This window comes from Amborella trichopoda, chromosome 9, assembly GCF_054954075.1.
Source record: "Amborella trichopoda isolate Santa Cruz 75 chromosome 9, AtrichopodaSantaCruz75HAP2 v2.0, whole genome shotgun sequence".
NCBI lineage: Eukaryota > Viridiplantae > Streptophyta > Magnoliopsida > Amborellales > Amborellaceae > Amborella > Amborella trichopoda.
This window is the reverse complement of record NC_142344.1, coordinates 17,335,484-17,352,985: the sequence shown is the minus strand read 5'-3', so window position 1 is coordinate 17,352,985 and position 17,502 is coordinate 17,335,484. Positions and strand designations below refer to the sequence as shown.

General features: G+C 36.8%; 1 protein-coding gene across 18 annotated transcripts in view; it reads left to right on the top strand.

The window, feature by feature from the left end:
• The window catches only part of LOC18424536 (Putative methyltransferase family protein), a 45,548-nt gene extending 28,458 nt beyond the window's left edge, over positions 1–17,090 (top strand). For 3 of the 18 annotated variants that reach the window (XM_020661655.2, XM_020661659.2, XM_088848533.1), the window contains 5 exons: positions 1,499–1,549; positions 1,632–1,725; positions 1,814–1,898; positions 1,997–2,151; positions 4,254–4,443. In XM_020661655.2, the coding sequence (XP_020517314.1) occupies positions 1,499–1,549; positions 1,632–1,725; positions 1,814–1,898; positions 1,997–2,151; positions 4,254–4,417 (549 nt within the window). In that variant the 3' untranslated portion in view covers positions 4,418–4,443. Of the gene's footprint in view, positions 1–1,498; positions 1,550–1,631; positions 1,726–1,813; positions 1,899–1,996; positions 2,280–4,253; positions 4,444–16,693; positions 16,784–16,867 lie in introns of those variants that run through there. The other 15 variants (XM_006829122.4, XM_088848532.1, XM_020661658.2 and 12 more) reach the window with 14 other exon arrangements.
• The last annotated feature ends 412 nt before the right edge of the window (positions 17,091–17,502 follow it).

Below are 17,502 nucleotides of genomic sequence, written 5' to 3'. Positions count from 1 at the left end.
AGAGCATATTACTGCACTATATATATATATATTCCATTTCCTTCTTTCCTCTGATCCTATACATTTTTCTATACCTATAATCTAGTGTTAGATTCTAATACTAAAAGGGAAAATTCTATATAGAGCTGAGGCTCTAAACAATCAAACTAGAGCCTACCTCAAAAATTTCACTAGAAGAAGTTGTTTTGCTGCCCAAATATCTTCAAATTGATTATCTCGACATCAAGATGCATGGACCTGAGAAAAAAATTGATCTCAAGTTTTGGAAATAGTATATTTTGTAATGCAATTTTGGACCGTCAATTTTCAAGATTTTCAAGTTTTCATAGATCAGTCGATCTACACGATTTAAACTTTGTAATAAAGATAAAATATATTTTAAGGCTATCATAATAATTTTCAGTATTGGAACCACATTCCTCAACACTATTTTAAGGTATGCTCTAATTTGATTGTTTAGAGCCTAGGCTCTATACAAACCACACCCATACTAAAATACAAAAAAAAAGAAGAAAAGCCAATAGATACATGACTACGCTTCCCTTTACAAAGTTATAAAGATTATGTGAATATCAAATGTGCAAGTGGCAACCCCTATAACTTCTTCTATGATTTAGTTCTAAATAAGCTTTAACCTAATCTCATTACGGTTTATTGTTTCTTCCATGAGCAATCATAAGAGTTAAAAATGTGATAGAAAGTGACCGTGGAACTCCACTCATCCAAAGATCCAGATCATTCATTCTTCATAAAAAGTTAAAAATATGCTATACGATCAAACTGGGATGATGATGAAATGGTATTTTTTTCTTTGTAGACTTGTTTTATCATCACATCATGTGTGCACTTTTATCCTTTCCTATTGTATTGTGTATTTCATTTTTCTTCAGAAGGCCTTCTGTTCTTTTGTATGGAATTGAACCACTTTTTTTACGGGACATATGGATCATAGTTAAAGTCTTTGCATTCTTGAACATGTATGGATTATAGAGCCATCATAGGACCTGAGGCTCCTCCATAAATGTCAGCACTGATCAATTATTTCATGTGGTTGTGTGCTGCTGGCTAGACAACTCATACCTGACAGGGAAAATCGTCAATTAATGTTCTTGAACAAAAGGAGCAGAGATCTATCTAGAAGAGAGAGTTCACCAAACATCAAGCAAATAATATGAACAACCATGTTAAACTGAAAAAATCACTTGGAATTTTTTTATATTCAGCTTCAAGTATCAACCGAAAATTTAAGGGGTGTATTACTGTTACAGGAAAATGTAATAGGCCAACACAAATAAGATTTTCTTGTTTTCATAACTTAATGTAGTTTCATTGGGGACATAAGCTCCTTTGCTTGAGCAATTGGGAGGTTCTGAAGCGAACAATTGTATTGATGCAGTTTACCAGGAATATCTATTATGATGCGAGTCATTTTGTGACTTACGCATGGAACTACCATTGCCATTTCATTAGAGCTCCTCAACGTTTTGTTTGCTTGCAGATTCTGGACAACATGAGGCAGACATGTGATCTCAACAAAGTCAATTGCAAAGTAAGTCCATAGTTTCTTGTTCTCCAAACATTTGCATGCTTATGTGCTCTGATGAAGTCATGGGAAGTTCTATGGAATCCAGATCATGGGTCTCACATGGGGTGAGTGGGACGCAGGATTTTGTAGTTTGAATCCCCAAATTGTGCTTGGAGCTGATGTCCTATATGATTCCAGTGGTAGGTCTATGCAATGGTTTTGGCAATGAACATTCCTTCCCAGATTTACATGGTGGATGCGTTATCTTTTTGTTTTTATGTTAAATAGATTTTGAAGATCTCTTTGCATCAGTTACTTTCCTGCTCCGGAGCACTCCTGGATCAATATTCATAACCGCATACCATAATCGAAGGTTTTTATCTGTTTTCATTCATAATTGCTCCTCTGTTATTCCTCCATTGTTTTACTCCGCATATTATGGTCTCTGACCCCTCCCATGTTGATTCACAGTGGGCATCATCTTGTGGAGTACTTGATGGTTAAATGGGGATTGAAATGCGTAAAACTCTTAGATGCTTTCTCTTTCATGCCAGCATCAAAAGCATCTACCCTTCAGGGCAACTTTGAGTTAATAGAGGTTAAGCTGGATAGTGATCTCGTAAAAGGTAAACCATCAGATTTTCATAGAATTGCTTGGTCCTCTTGTGCTTCACTTTGTTGTTAATACTATCGAATGGTGTTACTGTGTTGCTTCACCTTGCTGTTTACAATAAATAGGTCCTCTTTTGCTTCACTGTGTTGTTTATATTCCAGAATGGTATTATTCTTGCTATTCTTTGGGCTTTATTGGAAATACAAGTCCCATAAAAGTATTCATTTCTTATGTGGCATGTGAGCTTATCTACTTATATATCGTAAAATCCTTTGCTTAGTTTTCCCTCTTTGAGGGCCCCATTAAACACCAAAGGAAATTCTATCTGATATTAGATCTTCATTGAATATTGCACAATGAGATGGTCAAAGAACTGGAGTTCAATCCTGTAAGTGCTGAGCCCATCAAACGATGGAAGTGATGGCTCTGCTTCAGGCACTATGCAAGAAATAGATTCGGCAATCAAAAAATTTGAAGGTGGCACCCAATCCCCTGCCATTCCTGTGATAACGAAGGAAAATCTGATGGCTGCTATTCAACATTCATTGGATGTTGAACACATTGACCCTCTTTAACTTTTCAGCCCCTACGAATGTTCCCCATCCTAAATAATAGCCAGGATACATGTATATGTGGCTCATAAAATGTACCCAGACTCTTGACAGTCACAAACCAAAACCACTAAAAGAAACACAAAAACCATACCATGCCTCCCAATATTGAACCAGAAAAAAACCTGCTGCCATAAGACATTGCTATAACAAAGACTTTAGCCATGCTTGTAACAGGAAAAGCTTCAGCCAAACCAATCCTTTGGTTGATTACAAACCCTTCCCTACCTGAACCAGATTTAGGTAGCTTTGACGTACCAAAAAAAATACAGCCAAAACAAGTCACATCAGCGCCATCCAATCAGTCCTTTCTAGCAAGAACCCAACACCAACAATTCTAAATTCCTAATCTAAACCAAACTAATAACCTTAGAAATGTTGTGAATATTAAGTTTTATACTCTTTTCTATTGTATTTAACTCCCAAAAGGACTTACATGGCATTACTGTCAATGAAAGGACATTACTGTATACAAGTAAAATTTATATATATATATATATATATGAGTAATGATCCTATGAGCCCCTCACACATACGGGCTATATAGGACCCCCATCTATCACCATTTGATCTCCTTCCAGATCTCGATGAGGGTGCCAAATCACCCGGTAAAACCAAATCACCCGGTAAACAAATAAGAATTAACCGGTTGAAATGCTAAAACTCAAACAAAAAAAAATCAGTACAATCTCCACTGTGCAATCCGATACAAGCAGACTTTCTACCCCATAAATCTCTCTCTCTCTCTCTCTCACTCTCTCTCTCCCCGTGCCACCAAATGCATCTCTCGGTCCTTGCCTCCAAATGCCATCTCTCTCTCACTAACAAAATACACCTCTCAAGCTTATGATCTCTCTTTTTCTCTCTTCAAGATAGGTATCTGTAACCAGCTTGATCATCTTGCTTGCCTCTTCCTCCTCTGAATTCCTCACTAAACCCTGACTAGAAGGCCCAAAGCCTCCAAATCAAGAGCCTCTTACTCGATGACACAGTCTTTGAACACTTCAGGAGCAAACCCTTCCTCTTTTTTATAGAGAAAATAGAAAAAAACCTTGAATGAGAAATCATTGGGGGCCATCTGTTCAAAAACCCTCTTTGCACCTTCAATTTCTCCAGTTTTACAGTAACAAGTCAGAAGTCATTACATTGGGCTTAACACCTGCAGCTTCCATTTCTCATTTCTGCAAGTACTTTTAGGGCTTCTTCTGGCCTTCCGTGGTGGGCTATATATGAAACCCTAGAATTGCAAGCAGCAGTATCAGGAGGGCACCCCACCTTCACCATTTCATTCCAAATTTTCTTAGTTCTTATAGAAAGCTGAAAGCTTTTCAATTGAAAAAAAAGAAAAAAAAGATCCGTAATATAGCTTTCAGGACAGTGCCATGCGCCCAGATTGAAGTGAGCACCGCTGGTAAAAAGCAAATGTTTGTGAACTATACCAACCCTTCTCTCTCTCTCTCTCTACTTTTTTAGTTTTGTATATTGGGTTTTTGTTCATTTGCAGGTGAATGGAGGAGAATGTCGCTTCCAGCCATGTTGGTTGGAGAAACAGTAGGGAAATTTTTACTGGTGAGCAAATTTGCAAAACAATCGGTTCTCTTTGACTCGAATGAGCCTAAAACTCTCATGACCACAAAAACAGAGCCTAATAATAAAACCAGTATCTAATTGCACATGAGAAAAGAAAAACAAAAGGTAAGAAGACCAGAAAGAGAAAAATTGATTGATATTTTTAGAACATCGAGTGAGATAGAGAGAGACAAATGAGCATAAGAATATATGGATTACAAATGTCGATGGGTACCTCATCCAAGAAAGCAAGGCAGCCTATTTTAACTCCATTAAAGCTCTCTTCATGAGGTTATGCGGTTAAAAACTCATGTCCAATATTCCGGCGAAATAGTCGTCGGTGTATCCATCCAAAGATGGCACGGAGATAGCATAGGGTCACTCAAATGGCAAAGCTTCAATTTTGCCGAGTTGAACAAACACAATAACTCGCCGTCAGGGGAGAAAGTTTGCCTTTAGCAGATTTTAGTGTGGGGATGGCACAATTTTTTTTTTTTTGGTTTGAGTTTCACCAATTTAACCGGTTGATTTTATTTGTTTTCCGGGTGACTTGGCACCCTACATGTCATTGGGAAAAGAGATCTAACGGTGATAGATAGGGGTCCTATGCAGCACGTATGTGTGAGGGGCTCATAGGATCATTACGATATATATATATATATATATATATATATATATATATATATATATATATATATATATATATATATATATATATATATATATATAGAAGGTTATGTTAAGGTGCTCACACTATGGAGTAATTTATCATTCTATTCAACAAATTTGGACACTTATATACCTTGTTTTGTACATGGAGTTTGCTTTTAGTAAGGGTATTTTGGTCATTAAGAGGGTTATGATGTCATCCACACGGGGTGTGACATCACCCACATGGAGCATATTAGTGGCAAGCACAAGAAATAGTATTCTCTCTTGAGCCAATATCAATACCTAATAACTCAGGACGAGAAAAAACCAGGTTCATAGAAACCACTTTTATAGCTGAAATAATAATACATGATATTCATACAGATAAAGGTCCATATGAAATATCAAATATCTATTTAGATAATCATTTACACCCTTCCAATAATAATAAGACCCGAGAATGGTATAAAGCCATCCTCCTGAAAGCCGGATCAATAACAATGGTCCATTTTTATAAGAAAAATACTAATATAATTGCATACTCCAAGTTCCAGTTTCGCAAAATAATATCATATAAGGACTGGGGTATGGATCCAGTAAAACCGAGAAGGTTGCAGACAGAAGGATTTAATAACAAATACTTTCGATATACTGAATATGTAGAGGCATGGCATAGAGTCTTTGCCTTCCAAAATAACAATAACTCCCATACATGGTTCCTTCAAATAAAAATACCAGTGGTAGGAGAATTCCCAAATTGGTTCAAAACTGGTTCCAAGTATGGGGATCAGGAACCGAAATACTGCCTCTAAAAATACAAGGCTCCCAGAGGAAATTTGCTGAATATAATAATAATAATACAAGAATAGATCTTCACATGTATTTATGGCATTATACCAAATACCATGGATCATGAAATGGTCCTACCAAATATCAGATAATTTTACAAATAATTGGGAATACATTCTCAAATTGGGACGACAGGTATACATAAAACGATGGGATGTATACGAAAATAAAGCCCTTGATCCAGACAACATAAAAATGAAGAAGATACCAATCTCACCACTTGAGACCAGAATCAATAATATGACCGACTATATAAATAGAATGCGTCAGCAAAATCCCATGGCTACCAAAGAAGAATTGAAGAAAAAGCTACTACAACTTTTTGATGAAGAAGAAGAAGTTATGTCCACGTCCACACAAAACGAATAAGATTATGCCCAAGAAAATGAGGATTGCGAATTCAGATTATCCCAAACCTAAGCTAGGCTAATACCGGGAAGTATGCTGCCGAAAACCTTTTTGTCACCTCAAAGATACTGTGCTGCCAACAAACTTTTTGTCACTTCAAGATGTCACTGTTCACCTTTTACTGTGTTGCCGACAACTTTTTGACACTTCAAGATGTCACTGTTCACCTTTTACTGTGCTGCCGACAACTTTTTGTCACTTCAAGATGTCACTGTTTACCTTTTACTGTGCCACCGACAACTTTGGGTCATCTCATGCCTTTTGAGCTGGCGTCCTTTATGAAAGAAATTTGATAAATTTTGGAGTCGGATGCTTATAAAAGGGACGAAAGAGGTGAAGCTAAGGGATCAGAGTGCTCTCCCCCAGTGATCTTCTCTGCTCTCTTGCTCTGCCATTCTCTTTAGACCTTAGCTCTCAACTCACTCTGTTCTCAGTGAGCTCTCACTCTGCTCTCAGCTCACCCTGTTCTCAGTAAGCTCTCACTCTGCTCTCAGCTCACTCTGTTCTCAGTAAGATCTCACTCTGCTCTCAACTCACTCTGTTCTCAGTAAGTTAACAACTCACTCTGTTCTCAGTAAGCTCTCACTCTGCTCTTAGCTCACTCTATTCTCAGTAAGCTCTCATTTCACTCTGTTCTCAGTAAGCTCTCACTCTATTCTCGATAAGCTCTCTCTCTGCTCTCAGTTAAGTTCACAGTTCGCTATCCTTCTCTACTGACACTCAGTCTTAAGCTTTCCCCCTTTGCATTCACAACTCAGCTCTATATCTCATTCTCTGCTCAGTCATCTTTCTGAGCAACTACTCTATACTTTTCAAATCTCTGTACTCTTCATCTCTCTGTTACTTTGCGCTCCCAGGCTACCTCTTTGTGCTATAAGCCTTCTCTTTGTCATCCCCTTTTGTGTTCACTTCAGCCGTCTCTCTGTGAACTCACAGTCGCTGCTCTTAGTCTCAGCCGTCTGTTATTCTGCCTCGTTGACTTTCTATCTCTACTATGATACTGTTATCTTTTCTCTCTTTCTTTCTACTGTATATCGGGTGGTGTATCTAGCCACACCAGATTTGAGTGATTGTAAAATATATGTGTGATTGTAATCTAAACTCTTTGCCGAGCTACTACCCAGAAGAATGGAAACTATTTTCAAGCTTTTGCAAGTGCCATATGTGAGTGTATTCATACTCTGTTATGTAATTCAAGTTTATATTTTGTTTAAAGTTTGGGTATACTCCTTATATTAACTGGTTTGTAATAGATATTTCCCCATTCCTATTTATTGCTTTTCTGCTAATATTTCTTTTTATAAGACTTGTGTACTTTTAGAATAAATAGCTGCATAAAATAGTTGCAAAAAGTACAAAATAGATCTTGGTCAATGTTTGGTATTAGAGCCATAGTTTTACAGTGGTGAACTGTAGTACTAGGTATATGTTCTAAAAGTCAAGGACTTGATAAAATTTATCATAAAGATAGTCAGGAAGTGAAACCCAAAAAAGTCGTCGTGACCCGCACTGCCAAAAAAGGCCGGGAAGAGCCGTGAAAAAGGTACAGGAACTGTTTTCGACTGACTCAGTATCCACCCACTATTCTGAATGGAAAATTTTATCAAAACTCAGTCCAATAGAACAGCCTCCTCGTCCAATAGTACACTACGAGTAAAAAATAAAGAAGAAGTTACTATAGATGATATAGAACGACAAATACAGAATTGGAATATTCCAAAAGTCCCTATAACCGATATATATAAAAAAGGAACTTTCTAGTTTAAGTCTAGTTTTGCTATTAAGACAGTAGAACAAAGCATATCCATTACAAACAAACAAGAAAGTTTCCAACTACTCTCAAATAAAATGATTCAAAATCACAAATCTAAATAATATAAATATTTACATATAGCTCTTATACAAATAACAATAAAACCTTAAACCCGTTTAGGATTAAATAATTCTATTTTATTATGTTTACGAGATGATAGGCGTAATATATTTTCAGCCTCCCTTTTAGGAATAATAGAATCCAGTCTTTGTAATGGACCCATATACTTCAACTGTTTCCCAAATTTCTCAGTTTCTTTAGCAGACCAATTTATTAAAGGTTCTTACCTTAAATATAAAACCCAAGGGTTTGATATGAACCTTGGATCACAAAATATTGCACTAGTATATAGAATATGTTATAAAGTTATGAATACTTTATGTCCAAATGCCCTTCACATGGATACTAAAGGAGACCAAGATCTATTTTGTAGGTATTTTATCTTCATGGAAATCTGCTTCATATGGTAAATTTACAATATGTCTTTTCCTATTCCAAAAGGCATTTGGTAATTCTGCACAGATTTCGCTTTTTATTTTGTTTCTAATATCTTCAATAAGGTTTTTATTTTCAAGAATAGCAAGCTTTTCTTCAATTATTTTATATTTTAGTTCTTCTTTAAGATGATACAAAAATTTTTCTTTATTGGATATTGTTTCTAAGTACTAGGTATCATAAATACCTAGTACTAGGTATCTGTTCTAAAGATGCATGTGGGTGATGTCACACCTCGTGTGGATGACATCATACCCCACCTAATGACCAAAATTGCCCCTATTAAAAAAGTACTCCATGTACAAAACAAGGTTATTGAAGTGTCCAAATTTTGTTGAGTAGAATGATAAATTATTCCTTCGTGTGAGCACTATAACATAACCCATATATATATATATATATATATATATATATATATATATATATATATATATATACTAGCTCATATGAATATATGAGTTCAAAGGCTTAGATTGAATCTGGGCCGATCTGACTGTCACGACCTCATTTCGTGTTTAAATTTTAATTTTTTTCTACAAATCCAAATAACTTGAAATTTTAGGCGTCAATTCTTCTCATAAAAGCACATTTAATAAAAATATTTTAAAAATAATTGCAAAAATAAATTGACCAAAATACCCCCAAAAAAATAATTTTTTGATATTTTTATTAGATTATCCTATTTTTGAAGAATACACGCCTAAAATTTCAAGTTATTTGGATTTGTAGAAAAAAAATTAAAATTCAAGCATGAAATGAGGTCGTGACCTTTAGATTGGCCCAGATTCATTCTGGGCCGTTGGGCTCATATATTCATATGAGCTAGTTGATTAAGCTCAACATTTTCTTATATATATATATATATATATATATGGGAAAAGATCTTGTTAGGGTATGGGCTAATGGAACAATGTAAGCCCAACAGCCCAGATTGAATCTGAGCCGATCTGACGGTCACGATCTCATTTTTTAATTCAATTTTAATATATTTTTACAAATCCAAATCATATGAAATTTTAAGTGTCCATTCTTCTCATCAAGGCGCAAATAATAAAATATTAAAAAAATAATGCACAAAAAATAAATTGACTAAAATACCCTTGAAAGTTTTAAAGGTATCTTGATCAATTTATTTTCACGAATTAGTTTTTTGATATTTTTATTGGATGCTCCTACTTTTAAAGAATAGACAATTCAAATTTCAAGTGATTTGGATTTGTAGAAAAATAAAATAAAATTCAAATACGAAATGCAACCATGATCATTGGATTGGCCCAGATTCAATCTGTGCCATTGGGCTGACGTCGGATTCTCCGATATATATATATATATATATATAAGAGAGAGAGAGAGAGAGTGGCGGAGTGTGGGTAGTTTAAGAAGAATGTGATTCCTTGTCTTCTCAAAGCCAATGAACATCAACCATACGATCAGAAACTCCAATATGGAACAAAGGTATGAAATGCAAAACTCTTAAGTTCAAGTTCTTGATGTTGGATTAAAAACCCTAGTTTTGGTTGGGATGATTCGACGGTGTCATGAACCCTAGATCTGGATCTGGTTGGGATGATTTAATGGTGTTAATCCCTAGATCTGGTTGGAATGACTCAACGGTGTTAAAAATCCTAGATTTGGTTGGGATGATTCGATCTTGTTATCAGAAACCTTAATTATGTCACCCTCCTGTTTTTAAGTTGTGATACTCAATCATTATCAACATCTCTTGTTTGGATGGTCTTTGATCCCTGTGGGAAGTGAATTGGAGTTGCTCATAGTGTTGGTCAACGTGTTTTGAGTTGCTATTTGTGTTGATCAACAAGTTTTCTTGGCTGTATGACTCGTGTTCTGGCTGGCACTCTAGTATTTTAGTGACAACTTTATCTTCTCTAGCAGCCTAGGTGTGATGTTCCACATGAGTATCCATCTGGACTGTATAGTATGACAGTCAAACTTGATGGAACAAATTATTTCGAGTGGTAGCAGTAAAAAGAAAAACTCATTGGTGGAAGGGGAAAATTGGGTTACATCAATGGAACATACGAGGGATCTTAGGTATGGCTTCAATATGTGATATGATGAGGGAAAGTTGATTTAGGTAGCTGGCCATGTACAACATAAACCTAATACAATATCAGTTAGGAGGTGCAATTTGGTTCAAGTGGATGTTTCTAAAAGGACAAGGAGAAGGCCCAAAAAGACATGGATAGAAGAAGTGAGAAAAGATATGACGATTTTTATCTTACTGAGGGTATGGGCTTTGATAGAGAAGAATGGAGGAACATGATTCACATAGTCGGCCGCAAATAATTGGAATAGGACTTGGATGATGATAATGATCAAGGGAAAGATTATTCAACCTAAGTAAATGGATCCCTCTCATGAGAAGAATGGAGGAACATGATTCACATAGTCGGCCGCAAATAATTGGAATAGGACTTGGATGATGATAATGATCAATGGAAAGATTATTCAACCTAAGTAAATGGATCCCTCTCATGAGAAGTGGAATACTGAAAATCTGACGATATGTCTTAATTGTTACACTCTTTACAGACAATAAATGGAGGCTTCTTGTTCCTTCGAGCTGCAAGAAACATTTGGACTTGGTATATATAAACTACTTCCAAAGCAAAAATGTGGCTTAGGTGTACTAGCTGAGACAGGAATTTTCCTATCCTCGACAAGGGGAGAGGTCTCTTTCTTTATATATATCCTTCCTTCATAGCATGTGGGAGGTTAGACCATTATTAGTTGTTTAACCCAGCTTGCAAGGAGGGCAGGGAAAATTACAGGCAATTTGTAGAGCAAAACCAGGTTTTGAGTTTCTGGCAGTATTGAACCCCAAGTTTGAGCGAGCTAGGGTTCAAATACTTTGTAGGGATGCTTTTCAATTGCTCAACGAGGTGTCCTCATTCGTCCAAATTGAGGAGAGTGGAAAAAGTTATCATGCTGTCTGCTCAAGTAGTTGATGGATCTGCTCTTGCTTCAGCCTCACTACCACCAAAAAACAATAAGGGGGTGGACCTTCGGAAGTTTTGATATGGGGGCCTAATCAAGGAGATAAAAGTAAGATGATATCCGATTATTGTGGGAGAAATGGTCATAAGAAAGAAACATGTTGAAATCTAGTTGGCTAGCTATAGCCAAATTCAACCGTCCAGGTCATTCTAGTGTTCATAATTCTTCATCACTGGGGGAGCTATTGTTAATATTAATCAGCAATTACCCAATGCGATTCAACATCAAGTTTCCCTCCAAAGGAGATGATATCAAATCCTAATGAGGAGTTTGAGAGCCTCCGTCAGTTATTCTCCCAGTTAAATGGCCCATCCACTACTTCTACTTCATCCTTTGTATACTCTGGTGTTCATGCTTTTGCTCATCATGTTCCCTATACTCACATGTCTTGTGTGTCTTCGTTGTTTTCGTCTTATTTTCTTTGTTCTGGTAGAGACAAAGTTAGGATCACTAATGGTTGTCTTTTATATATCTAGAGAAGGAACTACAGATGCTTCCCCTTAAATGTTATTATTATCAGTTTTTCATGTTCCCAATTTGCTGCAAACTTAATATATGTCAGCAGTATTACCTAAAGTTTAAATCATAGTTTAATCTTCTTTCCTTCCCACTGTGTTTTTTGGGACTTGGATATGAGGAAGATGATTGACAATATTCTTACACTCTGCAACAACTACTCCTCAAGCCTTCTGTCTAGTGCCTATATTAATAAAGATCAGATGTGTTAGTGGCAGCCCTGACTTGGCCATTAATCTTTTTAGTCATTTAATGTTTTGTTTCCTAAGTTGTTTATTTCAGCTGTTATGTCATAGTTTTAGTAATGAACGCACCGTTCCTTTTGCTATTGTCTGTTCTGATGTTTGGGAGCCCTTTCCTGTTACATTTATTTGAACTATCGGTATTTTGTTTCTTTTGTGGATGATTACTATTAGTCTACCTAGATCTAGCTTATGAAGACCAAATATGAAGTTCCTAATCAATTCAAGATCTTTCATAATATGATCCACACTCAATTTGACTCTAAAATTAAGATATTGAGATCTAATCAAGGCGAAAATCATTGTAATAGAGACATGTTGTCATATTTGGGAAGAAGATCCTATCGATTATCAAAATTCTTGTTCTTACATAGCACAACAAAATAGTTTGGCCTAAAGAAAAAATAGATACCTCTTAGAGTTTGGTCGTGCTCTTCTCTTGAGTATGAATGTATCAAGAAATTAGGGTCCGAAGCTATGCTCACCGCATCCAATCTTTACAATCAGATGCTATTACGTGTTTTAAATTACAAATCTCCCTATAAACTTCTCCATCCTCGTCGTTCACTATTCTATGTTCCCCCCAAAGTTTTTGATTGTATTTGCTTGTCATGTTCTTGTTCTGTACTGTACAAAATCGGATCCCAAGTCTGTAAAATGTATTTTGGTTATCCATCTTTCTAAAGGGTTACAAATGTTAAGATCCTTTGTCAAGGAAGCAATTTGTCTTGATGGATGCAAACTTCTTTGAGTTTATTTCTTTTTTCTGCACATCTCTTCAGTGGGAGCATATTGTGGAAGAGAGGTTTACTATTTGTACTGCTGTTCCTGTTTTTCCTGATTCTATAACTCTGGATGACAATAGAGAGCAGTCTCATGATGGTAAGGAGAAAAAATAAAAGGATATACTCAGCAAAAACAAATGACATTTGAGAAATAAGCACATGCTCTTAATTTGTGAAAGGTAGGCATCACCGAAGCCCCGTATTTTATTTTCATATTGCAGATTTGATGGCACATCCCCTCCGTACCCCCTCCCCCTTTTTTCTAGTTGTCTCGACCCGGAAAGTAAGCCCCTCTGGTTTACTAATTGAATCATTAAACTAAAAGATTTTGCTATTAGGTTGAACAAAGAAAGCGAGAGGGTCTCCTTGTTGAATGGTCCTGGTGCCTTGGAAGTATCGAATTGCTTTCCCATCAATTAACATTGAATGATGTGCTTTAGATAGGTTCCCTTTATCCAGTTCTTCCGCTTGTCTACATATCCCATTTTGTGTGGATTTGAAGCAAATATTCCCAGTCCACTTGGACATAGCGTTTTCAAACACTAACTTGCACACAATGCTAGCGTACCCTGAAAATTTTTCTTGAGTGCTACTCCCATATGCTGTAAGGATACTATCCCATAATCTGACAGTCTTCGACAAAAACCAATTGAGGACCTAGAATGACTTGTCCAGTACCTTTTTAGCCTGTTAGCTAGTACTTTCACTATTATCTTATATAAGCTTGTTAATAGACTTAATAGCCTGATGTCATTGAGGGTTTGAATTATATACTTTTCGGGGATGAAGGTAATGAAAGTATACTTAGCTACCTTGTGGACTTTCCTGCTATTATGAAACTCCTCGAACACTTTAAGGGGTCTCACGGAATTGGAAGAATCCCAATGGGAATCCGTTTGGGCCAGGGGCATTGTCTCTAAGAAACACAGAGATTGCAACTTTTATTTTGTCCAAGTAGATCGGGGTTTTTCATTTCATTTTTTGATCTTCTCTTGTTACTTTAAACTGGATTCCATTTATGGAGATCCTTGGCCTGGACCAAGCTTTGAATGGATTCCTGAAATGCTCCACAATAGCATCCTCGAAATCAGTTCTGTTAATCCTTATTAATTCCTTCAACCTGCAATCCTCGAAGGTTGTTACCTCTCCTTCCAGAGTTCACAATAGCGTGGAAATATTTAGTGTTTCTGTCCCCTTCTTTTACCCATGTTGACCTGGATCTTTGAAGAAAGAGTTCATCTTTTCTCGCCACTAGTATTGTTCCCATTTTAGATTTGAGGGCAAGAGTGCTTCTTCATCCAATAGGTCATTGTGATCTTGTTCTGTTGATTCCAAATCGTGGATCTGTTGCTCTATTTTGGCTGATCTTGTTTGGGATATCACCAGCACCTCCTTTTTCCAGTCCTATCGCTTATGCTTAAGCAATTGCAATCTTTTGGCAAATCTGAAGCCCTGCCATTCCTCATTGGACATTTTCCCACACTTGTCTAACTGTTTAACTCCAAGTTCCTCCATCCACAATCAAAACAAAAGGGGCTATACCCATCATATGAGTTCAGAAGTATAGGCAAATGATTTGAGGCTAGTCTTGGCAATGCATTAGGGCTTGCTTTTGGGTTTATGGCTTCCCAGTGTGATGTTACTGGAACTCTCTATCAATATTGGCATAAGGAGATTAGCAACCCAACCATTTGACCATGTGAAATTAGTCCATGTAATAGGGAAGTCCATTAGATTGTAGTTTTGAAAAAAGTCATTGAATTTCCTCATCATAGCATTGATTCTGAGCTGTCATTAGGTTAGTGAGTTTAGGTTATAATCACCCATCCCACACCAACTTACCTTTATAATCCAAAAAAGATTCTTTCAAAGAGGGCTCATATACGCACGACAAACACCATGAGCAGGCGCTTCTATTGGGCCATCAAACATGACAGAAAGAAAGAGAGGACTTCTAGAGACATAGGAACCATCGGTAAAATTTGTGTCGCACTAAACATACCAACCACCTGCAAGACCAATGGAGGGAAGTACAGCAAAATCAGCTGGCCTTCTACCCAAAAAGATCCAATTATCACAACATCAAGGGTCTAACACTTAGTTTTCTGGAGAAGAACTATGTATGGTTTTTCTCTTGTAATTAGATATGGTAAAATGTGTATTCTCCTCTCACTTCCTAGACCCTTACATTCCATGAGAAAATCTTTATTTGGTCCTAAATTTGAGGCTAGCCCTTGGTGCCTCTGCCTCCTGCTCCAATCTTCCTTTTTTGGCTCAGCATGGACACCTCTGAGTTAAATGCCTCAACTATGATTTCAACCAAGTCCTAACTCCTTCGTAGAAGCAGCCATCACTTCAATCATGGGCGGCATCTCTCATTTCTCCTATCGGTATCCCCCCTTCACCACTCCCCCCTCCTCAAGACCTTCCTCCTCCACCACCCTCTCCTCTCCTAGAACGTCTTCCATCACCTCAATGAAACCTTCACCTTCAACAATAGTTACAATACCTTCACCGTTACCTTCTTACTCCACTCCTGCTTCCTCCTCTCCAACAACAACCTCTTTCTCCACTCCCTCATCAACTAGTTCGACGATTCTGCCCCTAAGAGTGCTTGACGCAAATGGCTCTTCCTCCTCGAACTCAGAGTTCTTCTTAGGAACTGATTTCCTTTGTGGTAGTTTGTGAAGAGAGCCAAGTGCATGTATTTGTCGTGCATGAGCATTTCGAGGATCCTTATGAGAAGCTCCCCTTTAGGCATAACTTCTTCCTAATCGTCCATTACCCTTCTTGTGTTTGTTGGACATTCCAGAGGAAGGATTTCTGAGGTATGCTTCTCCTTAAGAACATCTAGTATTCCTATTATAAATTATGAATTTGGGCTTTCTCGTTCCAAGCTTCGCATGGAGCCAGACTTAACAGTCTGTTCTCTAAGGGGCATGGCATGACCTATTTTCCTTCTCTGTCGCATGACTACAATGGCTGTTAGAGAGGCATAGGCAATGGCATAAGGCTCTAGTCCTAGTGGTACGAATAAATAATTTTATGAAGGAAATGCCAGATCTGCCATTAGTACGCAAGGAAGGTGACATTTCATTAATTGCCATATCTTCCCCTGAAGAAACACATTCATTTGGGAAAGACCTGGCTCTCTCCCTCAAATGGGATGCCGTTGATCTTGCTTCTCGGGGTAGAGAGAGAGAATTTGAAATAGGCAATGGGAAAGATTTATTACCATGATGGGATACTCTCCTCCACTGCTGTGATGGCTTGAGGAGAGCTGATGGTACTCGATGAGGCGGGCGTTCAAGGGCCAATTCACATTTTCAAATCAGAGGTATATTGAATAATGATCCTTCTATTTATTATTTTATATCGACATGTCTTTCTTTCCAATTTGCATTATTGAGATGTAGGGTTCCAAAGTCGGTTTTCAACTTGTGAGGGCCTCTAGACTTCAATGCCGGCATTTTCTTGAAAGAGATTTGGACATTCAAAATGGTTGAAATCCTAAAGGTCTCCTCATATTAGTTTTTGCTAAATGTGTCACATGGTACTTTGTTTTCAAGATAGAATGTTTTTTTTTTTTTTTTTCAAGTGTTAAAGGCTGGAATGGAGCCGAAGACGTTATGTTTGAAAATGGAATGTTCAATCTGAAAATGCAATATTCATTCTCTAATACGCCAAGGTGATCCTTGAATATATTCCTTTCTCTTTTTGACTAATATATTCCTTTCTCTTTTTGACTAATATATTCCTTTCTCCAACACAGGGCATTCTCAAAAGCCCATTAAGATGTGATATCATATCTCAAACGTGGTTAATAAGATTGGGCTCTATCAAGATATGAATGTCTTTGAGTTTGTGGCCCACTTGTTGAGGTAACTTGATCCTTAAACATGGTTTTGTAAATCTAATAACATTTATTAATATTGGCCTTTCTCATTGTCTTTGAGTTTGTGGCCCATTTGTGGAGGTAACTTGCTCTTTAAGCATGTTTTTGTAAACTGAATAACATTTATTAGAACTAAAAAAATAGAGTTGCGTTTCTTAGGAATAAAAAATTATTATTCTCTTTTTTTTTTAAAATATATTTTTGTTGTAACAAGTAGCTAAAGGTCTTTCTTATGCATCTGTTTCGATTTTTCAGTTCTATGGTTTCTAATCACCCTTTGAAAGCTTATTGCCTCGGGAGTAACTTGTATGGAGTTAACTTCATAAAAAAAGTCTTCATCTAATAGATTTGTTAGACATTTAAGAAAGAAAAATGTTTTGATAGGGCTGCAGCACTATTAAATAAGTAAAGCCTCGATTCAAATCGTACCGAAAATTACAGGTTCAGTGTTGGAAAACTATCAAATTGATTATCTAGGCTTTGACCATTATAGTTGTGAAAAAAATTGGGAT